This window comes from Staurois parvus, unplaced genomic scaffold (assembly GCF_062004578.1).
Source record: "Staurois parvus isolate SC_StPar_1 unplaced genomic scaffold, SC_StPar_1.0 ptg000014l, whole genome shotgun sequence".
In the NCBI taxonomy this organism is placed as follows: domain Eukaryota; kingdom Metazoa; phylum Chordata; class Amphibia; order Anura; family Ranidae; genus Staurois; species Staurois parvus.
In genome coordinates, this window is record NW_028317810.1 from 2,109,284 (window position 1) to 2,123,584 (window position 14,301).

Genomic DNA, 14,301 nt, shown 5'->3' on the forward strand with positions numbered 1-14,301 from the left:
CCAGCCAATTTTACATAAAGATCCATGGTGATCTCGCCATCAGGTGACTCACTGAGCTTCAGGCAAACTGCTAAAAAGTGTTATAATCTATCTACAAACACTTACCTGCAAAACAATTCTTAATCGTGTTCAGCCAGAGATCTAGGCATGCTGTAAAAAAGTGAGATCACCAATCTGCTTGTAGCCTGTAACTGGACAGATGTAGCACACTGGTCACTTCTGTTACAAGATCACACACACTTACAAAATGCTGTTGATTTTGCCTTGTAAAATGTTAATAAAACAAGACTTTACAAAAGTAGTCGAGCTCCATTTATTACAAGTTGTCACGGACTGCCAGTGACTCTCCCATCCCCCGCCATATCCCTCCACCCCTCCCTTCCCCGTTGCACATTCCGATGTCTGTGGAGCTTCCATGGACAGGGCTAGGCCAGCCGTTGCCGAGGCAACCTAGCTGCGTCCCACATGGTTTTCAAAAGACCTGCACAGGAAGCAGCCCTCCTCTCTGTTCCTGTCCATGCTGCTGGAATCATCTTGCTCCCAGAAAGATGCTGGGAAGCTCGGGTGAGGGGGACCGAGCCTCCCAAGCCATCCCCCTGTGTACTCTGCAGACCCCCAAAAGGTCAGGACCGTAACCCTCTGCAATACCCCAGGGTTGGGAGTCTCCACAGCTCTGCATGAGCTTTCCCCTCAAAGGTCAGACCCCACAGCTGAGACCCTGCCAGCCTGTCTACTGAGCACTCCTGCACCCTGTCCACTGCTGAGTGCCCTGAGAGCAGCTGCTGCGGGGCCCCGCACGCTGTCCGTGGCTGCGTGTCCCTGGAAGCTGTCTGCTGCGGAGTGCCCTGGAGGCTGCTGCTGAGGGACCCTGCACACTGTCTGTGGCTGCGTGTCCCTGGAAGCCGTCCACTGTTGAGTGCCCGGGGAGCTGCTGCTGTCTGCTCATCGCTGGTTGTCCCTGGAACGCTGACTGCTGGTCGTCCCTGTCTGGAGCCGCCTGCCGCTGAGGGTCTGCAAGCTGCTTACCGCGAGTGTCCCGAACTGCCCCCGCTGTGCGCACCGACCACCCGTGTCTCGAACTGCCCCCGCTGTGCACGCCGACCACCCGTGTCCCGAACTGCCCCCGCTGTGCGCGCCGACCACCCGTGTCCCGAACTGCCCCCGCTGTGCGCGCCGACCACCCGTGTCCCGAACTGCCCCCGCTGTGCGCGCCGACCACCCGTGTCCCGAACTGCCCCGCTGTGCGCGCCAACCACTCGTGTCCAGAACTGTCCCTGCTGTGCGCACAGACCACCTGGGTTATGCACTGCCCTACTACACACCTAGACTACCCTTACTTGAACCGCCCCATGGCGTGCCCAGAGTATAGCTTACCTGTGGTGCCCGAGTGCTTGAGCCATCGCTACCCGTTGAGTCCCCGTGAACCCAATGGCTGGGTGGGAGCTGTGCTGAGGCCAGACTCCACAGCTAGAGTCCCGTTGAGTGCCAGAGGCCCCTGCCCAGGGGTAGGTTGCCCGCCTGTTGCCAGAGGCCCCTGCCCAGGGGTAGGTTGCCCGCCTGTTGCCAGAGGCCCCTGCCCAGGGGTAGGTTGCCCGCCTGTTGCCAGAGGCCCCTGCCCAGGGGTAGGTTGCCCGCCTGTTGCCAGAGGCCCCTGCCCAGGGGTAGGTTGCCCGCCTGTTGCCAGAGGCCCCTGCCCAGGGGTAGGTTGCCCGCCTGTTGCCAGAGGCCCCTGCCCAGGGGTAGGTTGCCCGCCTGTTGCCAGAGGCCCCTGCCCAGGGGTAGGTTGCCCAAGTCCAGTCATGGAGGGAGCTCGGCTGAGGCCCCAAGCCTAGGGGGGAGATTGCCTGCCAGTCGCCGAAGACCCCCCGTGCCTGGAATCATCCCTGGTTTGCGCACACATCACCCTCCCTGCCATTTCCCCATTGAGTGTCATTTTGTTGCTTCGATAAAGCTGTGTGTTCCCCATCCTCTCCGTGTGTTATGTCCTACCTACGCTTCCGTTACACAGGAATTTATATAGCTCCATCAATTTACACATATTGTACATTCACATCAGTCCCTAACCCTCAAATGGCGTACAATCTAAAGTCCCTGACTTGCATTTATACATACACATACTAGGGCCTGTTAGGGAAGGCCTGCCCATAGTGCAGGTGACGTTCCAAGGTACACAAATATGCGGGCATGCACCTGTCAATGCTGGCACCAAAAGGGCTATTTAACCACTAGCCTACAGGGCACTTATACCCCCTTCCTGTCCAGGCCAATTTCCAGCTTTCAGTGCGGTCATGCTGTTTGAATGACAATTGCACGGTCATGCAACACTGTACCCATATGAAATTTTTATAATTTTTTGTGACAGATAGAGCTTTATTTTGGTGGTATTTAATCACCTCTGGGGTTTTTTTTTTTATTTTTTCTTAAACCAAAAACCACAGAAAATTTTTGGAAAAAAAAAAAAAAAAAAAGTTTGTTATAAAATTTTGTAAATAAGGGATTTTTCTCCTTCTCGGATGTGCGCTAGTGAGGCTGTAGTGATGGGCACTGATGGACCCCACCGTGCCCCCGCTGTCTCACCATCAGAGTCCTTGAGTTGTACGGAAAGCCTGCCTCTTCACGTCAGACTCACTATCCAGGTACGTGACAGGGCCAATTTAGACAGGAGCCAAATAACTATCAGCATGTCTTTGCAGTGTAGGAGGGAACCAGAGGAAACACGCAGGCACAGGGAGAAAATGCAAACTCCAGGCAGGTAGTGCCGTGGTTGGGATTCGAACCAACAAACCGCCTAAAGTGTGCTTTGATACCCATTCTCAGGCTACAGTAACTGCAGGGGATTAAGCTGGTGGTACAGGTTGGGCTATTTTTGCTATTCACCACTTAGAGATAAACCTTTTTATATATTTAGCTTGTGCTTTTTTTGTGCAGCACTTCACTCTCTCACCAAGGAGAGAATGACGTTTGTCTGCAATTCTGGCCAGGGGGCTTTGGGTCCTGGCAAAGCCCTCCAGCACATCTGTGCATGCACCAGACTTAAAAAGCAATTCAATATTGCAAATTAGATTTTTAAATGGTTAGTTTCAGTTCAAAGAGAAAAAAACAAAAAAAAAAAAACAAAAAAGTAGTCTCAGTACTGTGCACAGACTATTTTGATTTCTTTCTCCAGCAGGATGCCATACTGAGACCTTGTCAAACCAGGTAATGTAGGCACTGAGATCGCACTAGAACATAGTTCTGAATTGCAGAGACTTTAAAGAAAGCATGCTTAACAGGATGCCTGCTGAAACATGGTGCTCATCTTTTTACTATAGCGAGCCATTTCAAGTCAAGTGGTGGCATAAAAGCAAACCTGCATATATAAGCACACAAGGTTACAATCAAATGAAATGCCTAAAACAGTTCTCTAAACTGTGGCCCAGGGGCCCAATGTGGCCTTTGGCTTGCCTTTTTCTGGCCCTTGGAGCACTATGCCACCAACTGATGCCTTTGACGGGGCACCATCAATGGGGCACTCTACTTCCAATTGATACAAATGGGAATTCCTGCCACTCAAACAAAATGATAAAGCATTGTTTATGCCCATTGATGCCAGGACATTTTATACTACAACTGGTCACAGTCCGGCCCTCCTAACATCTAAAAAACAGTAAACTGGCCCTTTGCTTAGGAAGTTTGGAGATCCCTGGCCTAGAATAAACAAACCACATCTTAATGAATCTAGAAGGCCTAGACTACACTTATCAATTGTCGACCAAAAACTCCATAAATCCACACTAAACAGAACCATGTTCAGGATCTTCAGAACAGTACAGACCCAACTTCAGAAGCTTTATCCATCCTTAAAGTGATATTAATGGCAAACCAAAAAAAACAAACATGTCATACCTTACCTGCTCAGTGGTTTTGCACAGAGCAGCCCCAATCCTCCTATCGTCAAGTCCTCCACTGGTGCTCCAGGTTCTTCCCTCCAAACTGCTTGCTATGGGGCATCTGAGTGGGCTCGCTCCTGATCCGCTGCCCTGTGTTACAAAGGGCAGTGGCTTGGCCCCACCCCCTTCTCATTGGCTCACTGGCTGTGGTTAACAGCTGGAGCCGGTGGCTCCTGCTGCTGTCTCAGCCAATGAGGGAAATTTTGCGGAGAGCCAAGGCTCTTATGCACATTGCTGGATCGCGATGGGGCTCAGGTAAGTATTGGGGGAGCTGCACACAGACGGCTTACTTTTATGCGTAGAATTCATGAAGGTAAAAAGCCTCAAGTACCCAAGTGGGTTCGATCCCCAGCTGGCCTGTATACATCCATGGACGCACACTACATGGCTTGGGCCCACCCCTCACATGATTTTACTAACAGCAGCAGGAGTAAATGGCTCTGCCGCCAATGTGTGACAATTACGTCAGTTTTAAAAACATGCTACGCTCGCCACTCATAGAAGCATGAGCGTTTTGGGCGACAAACACAGGGCAGCCCATGAACTGCCCTCAGTACAACACACAAAGCCGAGTGCAAATTACTCAACCAAAATCATAAGCGGGAACGCTTGTTCCCACTACACAAAAGTGAATGCGGCCTAAAGTCAGAGATCCGCCTCTACCTCTATTTCCCTAGGACTAAATTGGCAAAATAATTTTGGATATTTCTATAAAAACAGGCCCCTATCAGTGATGTGAACGTCCCCAATTACAGACTGATAACTGGTGGCTAGTGGGCCTGTTAAACATAATGGCCTGCATAAATGGCTCTTTTCTGCTTTAAAAAAAAGTTATGACTGTACTGGTGTGCTAATAATTCAGTAAACGCAGAGAATTTGCCCCATATGCTTGTGAATGGCAGAAGCCCATCAGAGTGGCCTGGTCACACCAAGTAGCAGGTCTTCTAGCAGAGCTGGACAATTGTTTAATCTGGATAGTTTTAGGAATATTTGAATAATTACATGCACTGGTGTCTGTTGGTGCCAATAAATTCAGTTAAAAAGAAGAAACATTTACAGAATGAGCATATCTCTGAAGCCATTACATAAAATATACAATGCAGCTTTCTACAGATATGTTAAGGCATTTATTTTTTTTTTGTTTCGAAGTTCAAACGCTCTACATTGGGAAGGGGGTAAAGAGGGTATAAAATGCAAAAAACCATAGTTTGCCAACTTGGAAAGACCACATATCTAGAACATGTTCTTGTGCCCAAGCAGTATCCTCAAAATGTCCTGCACTTCTTTTGAATAGAAGTACACTTCTAGTGCCTTGAGCTTACAGCTGTAAACCTGCAGGGTTCCTAAGGCACTACTGCCTCTGACTGCTAGTCTCAGGAGATCTAAAGTGAGATTTGGTGAAGCCACTACTTTGCTGCTCATTGTTATCATTGCTGGAGAGGAAGCTGTACTCCAAGAACTTCACTGCAAGGAGCTCTCGTTTCTGCTTCATACAGTCCATGACTGGTTCTCCCTGCACCTCTCCCATTTCATGATTACCTACCCAGTTAGAGCACTAGACATCAAGAAGGAAGCTCTGACATAAGGAAGCAAAGCCCTGCCTCTTCCAAGATGGACTGCAAAGAAGGATGAACAAAGTATGGTAAGTCAGTGAAGGGTAAAAAGTGAGCAGGCGTTACTGGTGACTTGACCTCTGCCTGAAGTTCTTTTTTTGAGCACATCTTTCACAGCACAGACATCTATCCAGTGCAAATTTTGGCTGCAGATCAGTGATGACTGAAAATGCCATCTCTTTTCCCAACTTAGCAACCTCCCTTCATCATGCAAAGTCTGCAATTACATGTAAATGGTACAAGTACTATGCAACATCAGCACATTTGGAAAGAACCATCATTTGGGCAGGTAAACGAACATGGTCCAATCTGTATTGTTCCTCCTGCAATAACCCGTCCTTTCTTTGCTTCCTGCTCTATCCCCAGATCTTCATTGAGAAAATACAACATTGGCAGACCATGGTTGTGTATGAAAGGCATCTGTGCTCTGTTAGACATGGCATATTTGTGATGAGATGGGCAATGGAGAGGTCTAGGACCAGTATGATAAAGAGGTACTTGTCTAGGTGTACACATACAGTTGAGATCAAAATAATAGCAGTCAGACATCACTAACCTGATCACTTTTTGGTAGAAATGATATTTCTACGTGGCAAATAATTTACTAGCAGGTGTAGTAGAGTAATAGAAATCCAACAGACCCAACAGTCATGACATACATGCTGCTGATTCTGTGTAATTGAATCACTAATTGAAAGGGGCATGTTCAAAATAATAGCAGTGTGGAGTTCTATTAGTGAGGTCATTCATTCTTTGAAAAACAGGTGGCAATTATTGCCCTTATTTAAGGAAGGAAGGCAGCAAATGTTGTACATGCTGGTTACAGTGCATTTCTCTCTGATATTCTGAGGAAAATGGGTCGTTCCAGACATTGTTCAGAAGAACAGCGTACCTTGATTAAAAAGTTGATTGGAGAGGGGAAAACAAAGAAGTGCAGAAAATGATAGGCTGCTCAGCTAAAATGGTCACAAATGCTTTAAAATGGCAACCAAAACCTGAAAGTCATGGAAGAAAGCGAAAAACTACCAAATCAAATGGATAGAAGAATAGCCAAAATGGCAAGGACTCAGCCAACAATCAGCTCCAGGAAGATCAAAGAAGGTCTAAAGTTACCTGTGAGTACTGTTACAATTAGATGCCTATGTGAAGCCAAGCTATCTGCAAGAAGCCCCCGCAAAGTTCCACTGTTGGAAAAAAAAAACAAAAAAAAAAAAAAAAAAAAAAAAAAAACACATGCGCTGAAGAGGTTACAATTTGCCAAAGAGCACATTGACTGGCCTAAAGAGAAATGGCGCAACATTTTGTGGACTGATGAAAGCAAGATTGTTCTTTTTGGGTCTAGTGGCCGGAGACAGTTTGTCAGATAACCCCCAAACACTGAATTCAAACCACAGTACACTGTGAAGACATTGACGCATGGTTGCGCAAGTATCATGATATGGGGATGTTTCTCATACTACGGTGTTGGGCCTATTTAATCGCATACCAGGGATCATGGATCAGTTTGAATACATCAGAATACTTGAAGAGGTCATGCTGCCTTATGTTGAAGAGGAAATGCCCTTGAAATGGGTGTTCCAACAAGACAACGACCCCAAACACACCAGTAAATGTGCAACATCTTGGTTCCAGACCAACAAGATTGACGTTATGGAGTGGCCAGCCCAATCCCCGGATCTTAATCCAATAGAAAACTTGTGGGGTGACATCAAAAATGCAGTTTGAGGCAAAACCAAGAAATAGAGAAGAACTGTGGAATGTAGTCCAATCATCCTGGGCTGGAATACCTGTTCACAGGTGCCAGAAGTTGGTTGACTTCTCCCATATGCTGTAATGTTATTGTTTCAGTTGAATAAATCTATTTAAATTGTTATTAAGGGAATGATTATTTTTCTCCTTCCTAAGTACAACAGAAAAGTTGTCCAAATATGAATGATTAACCTATTAAACTGGGGATAAAAAAATTAATATGAAAAGTTGTTATTCTAAAAATCTTCATCTACTTGCATATTAAAGTTATACCAGCAAGAATTAGTCTATGTAGAAACTATGATTTAAATCAAATCCACCCTGCAACTAAATATTAAGTGATTCAAAGGAAAGCAAAATCTTCAAACATTTTTCAGTTTATATAGTGAATGTTTGAGTTTGTAAAGAAGAATACAAGCACTGCTATTTTTTTGAACAGTCTAATATTCACTTTTCTTCAATTTTTTTTTTAGAGGAACACCACAAATTTGATATATTTTTCTTCATGTTTTGATTTGGAATAGAATGTGTAGTGTTCCCAATGCATTTTGTGCGTATGGAAATAAAAGCTATTAGAAGGATTTTGAGCTTTATTCACTTTTGTCAACACACTGCTATTTTGAACACAACTGTACAAGGTGCCTGAAAGCACAGAGGATATTTCCAGCATTTCCTACGAAGCTTAGACACCTAAAGTTCTGCTACCTCCATCCTTCACCATCCACAAACCCAAAAAAAAAAAAAAAGTGCAAGCGACAGCCATTGTAGAGGGAGTGGTATCACTGCAGGCAGCAGGCTGTGGAATGGGCTCCACGTGCCAAGAGTCAAGTGAACAGAATATGCCTCTGCTGCTAGTACTTGCAATCTTAGGGAAGGCCAACCTGCCTCATTGGACACAGCAGTACCTCCAAACTCAGCCACCCTTCATCCACCTCACCCTCATTTCACCCCCTCACCCCCCCCCCCCCCCCCAAGTCACAGCACCTAACTTAAGGCTCAACTACCCCCCCCCCCCCCCAGCCTCTCCCTATCCTTCCCCACATAAAGAGAAAGGAAAGAAGTACAGTGGCACAAAATGACAGGTGCAATCGAGGCTCAGAACTGCATATTTCACAAGTAAATAAAACTGTGCTATACATTATATTTTCAAACCCTCCTGTTTTTTATATACTCGGCTGTATATTACATACTCGGCTGTATATTACATACTCGGCTGTATATTACATACTCCTGACCACCGCACTCTGCCAGTTGTGCTGTAAATGAAAGTGTTACTAAACCCAGGGCCCTGCAATCACTAGATCTAGTCTCCCCCATGAAAGTAGTAAATATAAATTGCTGAATACCTTCTCTCATCAGCAGTTTTGTGACTTCTATCAGTCAGAAGCAGAGCACATGTTAAAGCTTGTAGGAGGAGTTTTTTATTTTGCTCTAGAAGGATACAGGGCCCCTGACCCTTTGTCTGGACAGTCTTGATTGGCCCTGTGCTGATCACATGCACTCTCCCAAAAAAAAACCCCCCACCTCTCTAGCAATACACACCAAACTGAGCATGTGCAGATTGACTCCACACGGTATCAGGAGATAAGGAGGCCACTGGAAGATGGCGAGGATCAGGGAAGGCAGGATCAAACATCCTTTTTACACAATGTAGAGGATTAACCCCTTAGGTTCCACAGTGAGTATAACAAGCATGCTTTACTGCACATACAGACTTATTTTACTGTTGTGGGTTCAGTAACACTTTAAATATGCCTGACTGCTGAATTCTGTTCGATGAGATGTGCTTTGCATGCTCAAGACTGCTTCACCCCCCACATACAAAAGGTCAAGATTATGCAATAAATAAATATATATATCCCCCTGTATACATAGTGCAGTGGTCAGGAATATGCAACAGATCCCAGCATGCAAAGTGCAGTGGTAAAGCGTATGTAATGTGCAGTCCAGCATATGGAGGGCAGGGGTCAGGATTATTTAATGTAAACCTCATTGTACAGTGTGTAGTAGTCAGGATTATTATTCAGGGGCCCTTAATATGTGACACAATTGTATTACAAAAAGAGTATGTAATGTATAGCAGTTCTAAGTAGGTAATGTACAAGGTGTATTACAAGATCCTCACTATTGCAGACAGCACGCTATACATTACATACTCGTGTCCACCCCTCACCTCTGAACCACAGCCAGCTTATCTCCATGGCTCTCATCCCGGCACAAATAACCCCTCTCAGCTCTGCAACAAACCCTCAACTGTCTTTGTACAACCCTCCCCTTCACCCCCCAGGTCTATCACCACTCACAAATACAGAATGCAGCTGACATCATTCTATTTGGTATTCCCAGGTGTGTTTTTTTTTTTTTTTTTTTTTTTTTTTGTTTAGCACAGTGCCACTGACAGAGCTATGACTATCACAACTGCAGCACAGAGCCGAGGAGGAGTTTCCCAGCACTTCACTTGGCTCCGTGCTACAAAGTTCTGATGGGTGGGGAAAGTAGCCACCTCCAGAATCCCTAAATGAAAAACCAATGTGGAGGGTTGTGACACCAGGACCCGGGGCACCCAACAACAAATGTAGTGCATGCTCCCTGAGTGCCTGGCAATAGCTGGTGGAGGAAGCAACTGGGGAAACATCCTCTATCAGCTTCTGTGTGAAGAACAAGCAGGCAGGGCTGCTGCAGGTGGAACAGTTCTGAAACAGCAAAAAAAAAAAAAGTCCTGGTTATAAGCATTAGCATGACAGTAGTGTGCCCATTCCCGTACTCCAGTACCAGTGGGGTGGCCCTTTGTACTTTGACCCAGGGTGGATTTGATTTAAATCACTAGTGAAAAGGCTCGATTTAAATCATTTTTAAAGAGCAACTCTCACCTCTATCTCACAGCGGATCCTCCTTTGACCCACTGTTGACTCACCAACAGTCCCATTCACTTTAATGGGATGGCTGGTGATGCGGCAGTGACAAAAATGGCGGCAGCAGGTGAGAGGATGCCTGCTAACAGGCGCTGCCATGATGGGTCTAAAATGACAGGTGCTCTTTAAATGTAAGGAATCCGACTCATTCTTGCTGGTAGAGTCTTTAATATTTGCAAACCAGATGAATGTTTCCATTTTAGAATAATAAGCGGTTAATAAAACAGAACAGATTTTATGTTAATAGGTTAATCACACATAGCTGGAGAACTACTCAAATTAATGTTTTTCTCATGGTTACCGAAAAGTTGTGTGAATGCATCAATGCAGTGCGTGTTCTCAGCTTGCATTCACTGAATGAGTTTACCAAAAACAAATATTGCACAATGTACAGCCTCATGCTACATAACCAAGATCCATTTCATGCTGAACTAAATTATTAATGCATCTTAAATAGAAAAAACTCTTTAGATAGATTTTTCACTCCAAAAGCATTTTATTAAAAAAAAAAAAAAAACCCACCACACAAAACAAATTTTTTTCAAAATCGATTTAGATTCACCCTACTTTGACCCCTCCAACTGTTCTCCTGTGTTACCAGAGCTACCCTGGACTTCATTGTGAAAGACTCAGTCTACAACAATAAATCACAAGTAACCGGGTTCTGAACTATTTTACCAAAGTAGCGATTCTAACAGAAACTCTGCTATGCGATGCAACCACATTACCCTAACAGAGCCAAAAAGAATCCATGTGTGTGCGACCTTCATGGTCCATTTTGTACTATTCTGCAGGGTACAAGTTTGTACCCGTTTAGTAAACTGCAAGTTACAGTCACTCCGTCTGATCATTCCACTGATTATTCTGTTTTATTGCGTGTAAAACTTGATGGCACTTTTACTACTGAAAAATCTTTTATTTGTCTTCATCCTAGTAAACATGTGACTCAGGAAATTTTTACAATACAAAATGTCTTTCTACAATACAGCTAGAAAGTAAAAAACAGGAAGTCTTGTGAAGGGAAAAAAAAAACCCACACACAAATTATGGGATGACCCCTGTACTGTGGTGGGCTGTGCCAATCTTCATTTCTGATGTTTAGATACATCATTTAACTTTGAAGCCAAGTTAGGGATACAACTGATACGGTTTCACAGCCATTCAATGGTTTTTAAGTAGATTAAAAACAAAGTAAAACCATGACGTTTCTGCTCTCTGCACATAGTGCAGGAGAACTAGGTGGAATTCTTGACTGCCCCTCTACTAGCTTTAGGTGCTGCGCCGCCAGACGACCCCCCTCCCCCACCTGCTGCACCGCCAGACGACCCCCTCCACCGCCAGACGACCCCCCCCCTCCCACCAACGCCGGCTGCGCCGCCAGGCGACCCCCTCCACCAACGCCGGCTGCGCCGCCAGGCGACCCCCTCCACCAACGCCGGCTGCGCCGCCAGGCGACCCCCTCCAACGCCAGACGACCCCCTCCAACAACACCGGCTGCGCCGCCAGACGACCCCCTCCAACGCCAGATGACCCCCTCCACCAAACGCCGGCTCCGACGCCAGACCACCCCCTCCACCAACGCCAGACCACCCCCTCCACCAACGCCGGCTCCGACGCCAGACCACCCCCTCCACCAACGCCGGCTCCGACGCCAGACCACCCCCTCCACCAACGCCGGCTCCGACGCCAGACCACCCCCTCCACCAACGCCAGATGACCCCCTCCACCAACGCCGGCTGCGCCGCCAGACGACCCCCTCATACAAACCCCTCCACCACCAGCTGCTGCACCACCACACAGCCCCCTACCCCTCGGACGACCCCCTCCACTGCCGGCTGCTGCACCCCACCAGACAAGCCCTCCAAGGCTAGCTCCTGCACCACCAGGTGAGCCCACATTTCGATATGCCCCACCATCACAGATGGGCCCTTTGTCAGATAGTTACAAGCAGCATTCTTGCATTGGAATGGCCTTCAGGGCGTTTAGCTGCAGAAGCTGCATATCCTGGAAATGGCGAGTGTCACAGATTGGATTACCTGGTTAAAGTGCACGTCTGGTTTAGGATTGGGCGCAGGAATGGCAGCGGCAGAGAACCTGCTGATCTGTGTCCCCAGAGGCACACAGGAGACCCTGGAGCAGAGGTTTCCTATGGCAGCCCGGAGCATGGTGACAACGCAGAATCCAGACCAGCCCGTCCACACAGCAACTCCAGCGACCCAACGAACTACTTCCAACACGGGGAGAAAACTTCAACAAACTGCAACTGGCTTTCTAAGGCTGGAAGCCCCGCCCTCCTGTCACTCTGCTGGGAAGTACAAAGTGCTGACCAATCAAATTGAAGACAAGCCTTCTGATTGTCCAACCAGATACAGAGGATTAGGATCCCCCTCCCTGCGTGAGCCCAGAGGGAGCGAGGAAGAGAGAGTGTGCTGATCGGCTGGCTGTCAGCCTCTGCTAACCTCTGAGCTATTAACAGGCTTGGCGGAGATCTTGTTTAAAGCTCTATTAATCAGGAGACATTAGTGTGTGAGTCCTACTGACCGAGAGGTGAGAGGCATTCCTTCATGATGGCCACAATGGCAGCACTTTGACCGCAGCCTCAGCCTGCTCCAGCTGTCATTTCTAGGGCAGGATTCCAATGTCTGTATATTGAGCCAGGATTTGTATCTAGACAATACACATCATTTCTGCACCCTCACTTCTGATCACATTCTATAGCTGACGGCTCATTCACACATGCAGCAACCCTTACCTCCCCTCAGTTGATGCACAGCTGAGATGCAATAATAATGTGTTAACCCTGAAAAACCCCACACTACAGCGCCACAATGCATGCAGGGTATATGATCAGGGCTGTCTGCATGCATGGGCACTGCCCAGGGGCCCCAGGTGCATTGGGGCCCCCATGATAATTTTGCTTTACATTATACTTGCCAACTGTCCTGAATTTGGCGGGACAGTCATGCTTATAACTAAGCTGGATGTGTCCCAGAACCTGTACTGTGCCCTCCTGATCCCAGAATTGTGCCCTCCTGTTTCCCCCATATTATGCCCTTTTGCCTCCCTCCTGTACTGTGTCCTCCTGATCCCGGTATTGTGCCCTCCTGTTTCCCCATATTGTACCCTTCTGCCTCCCTCCTGTACTGTGTCCTCCTGATCCCAGTATTGTGCCCTCCTGTTTCCCCATATTGTACCCTTCTGCCTCCCTCCTGTACTGTGTCCTCCTGATCCCAGTATTGTGCCCTCCTGTTTCCCCATATTGTACCCTTCTGCCTCCCTCCTGTACTGTGTCCTCCTGATCCCAGAATTGTGCCCCCGTTTCCCCCATATTATGCCCTTCTGCCTCCCTCCTGTACTGTGTCCTCCTGATCCCAGAATTGTGCACTCCTGTTTCCCCCATATTATGCCCTTCTGCCTCCCTCCTGTACTGTGTCCTCCTGATCCCAGAATTGTGCCCTCCTGTTTCCCCCGTATTATGCCCTTCTGCCTCCCACCTGTACTGTGTCCTCCTGATCCCAGAATTGTGCCCTCCTGTTTCCCCGTATTGTACCCTTCTGCCTCCCTCCTGTACTGTGTCCTCCTGATCCCAGAATTGTGCCCTCCTGTTTCCCCCATATTATGCCCTTCTGCCTCCCTCCTGTACTGTGTCCTCCTGATCCCAGAATTGTGCCCTCCTGTTTCCCCGTATTGTACCCTTCTGCCTCCCTCCTGTACTGTGTCCTCCTGATCCCAGAATTGTGCCCTCCTGTTTCCCCCATATTATGCCCTTCTGTCTCCCTCCTGTACTGTGTCGTCTTGATCCCAGTATTGTGCCCTCCTGTTTCCCCGTATTGTACCCTTCTGCCTCCCTCCTGTACTGTGTCCTCCTGATCCCAGAGTTGTGCCCTCCTGTTTCCCCCATATTATGCCCTTCTGCCTCCCTCCTGTACTGTGTCATCCTGATCCCAGTGTTGTGCCCTCCTGTTTCCCCCATATTATGCCCTTCTGCCTCCCTCCTGATCCCAGTATTGTGCCCTCCTGTTTCCCCCATATTATGCCCTTCTGCCTCCCTCCTGATCCCAGTATTGTGTCCTCCTGTTTCCTCGATATTATGCCCTT

The 14,301-nt window shown here is 47.4% G+C and overlaps 1 protein-coding gene across 1 annotated transcript in view; it reads right to left on the reverse strand.

Annotated features, from left to right (window-relative positions):
- The window catches only part of ALDH2 (aldehyde dehydrogenase 2 family member), a 35,144-nt gene extending 22,675 nt beyond the window's left edge, over positions 1-12,469 (reverse strand). The window contains exon 1 of the mRNA XM_089676746.1: positions 12,240-12,469. Coding sequence (XP_089532872.1) covers positions 12,240-12,368 — 129 coding nt within the window. The 5' untranslated portion in view covers positions 12,369-12,469. The remainder of the gene's footprint in view (positions 1-12,239) is intronic.
- Between the last annotated feature and the right edge of the window lie 1,832 nt (positions 12,470-14,301).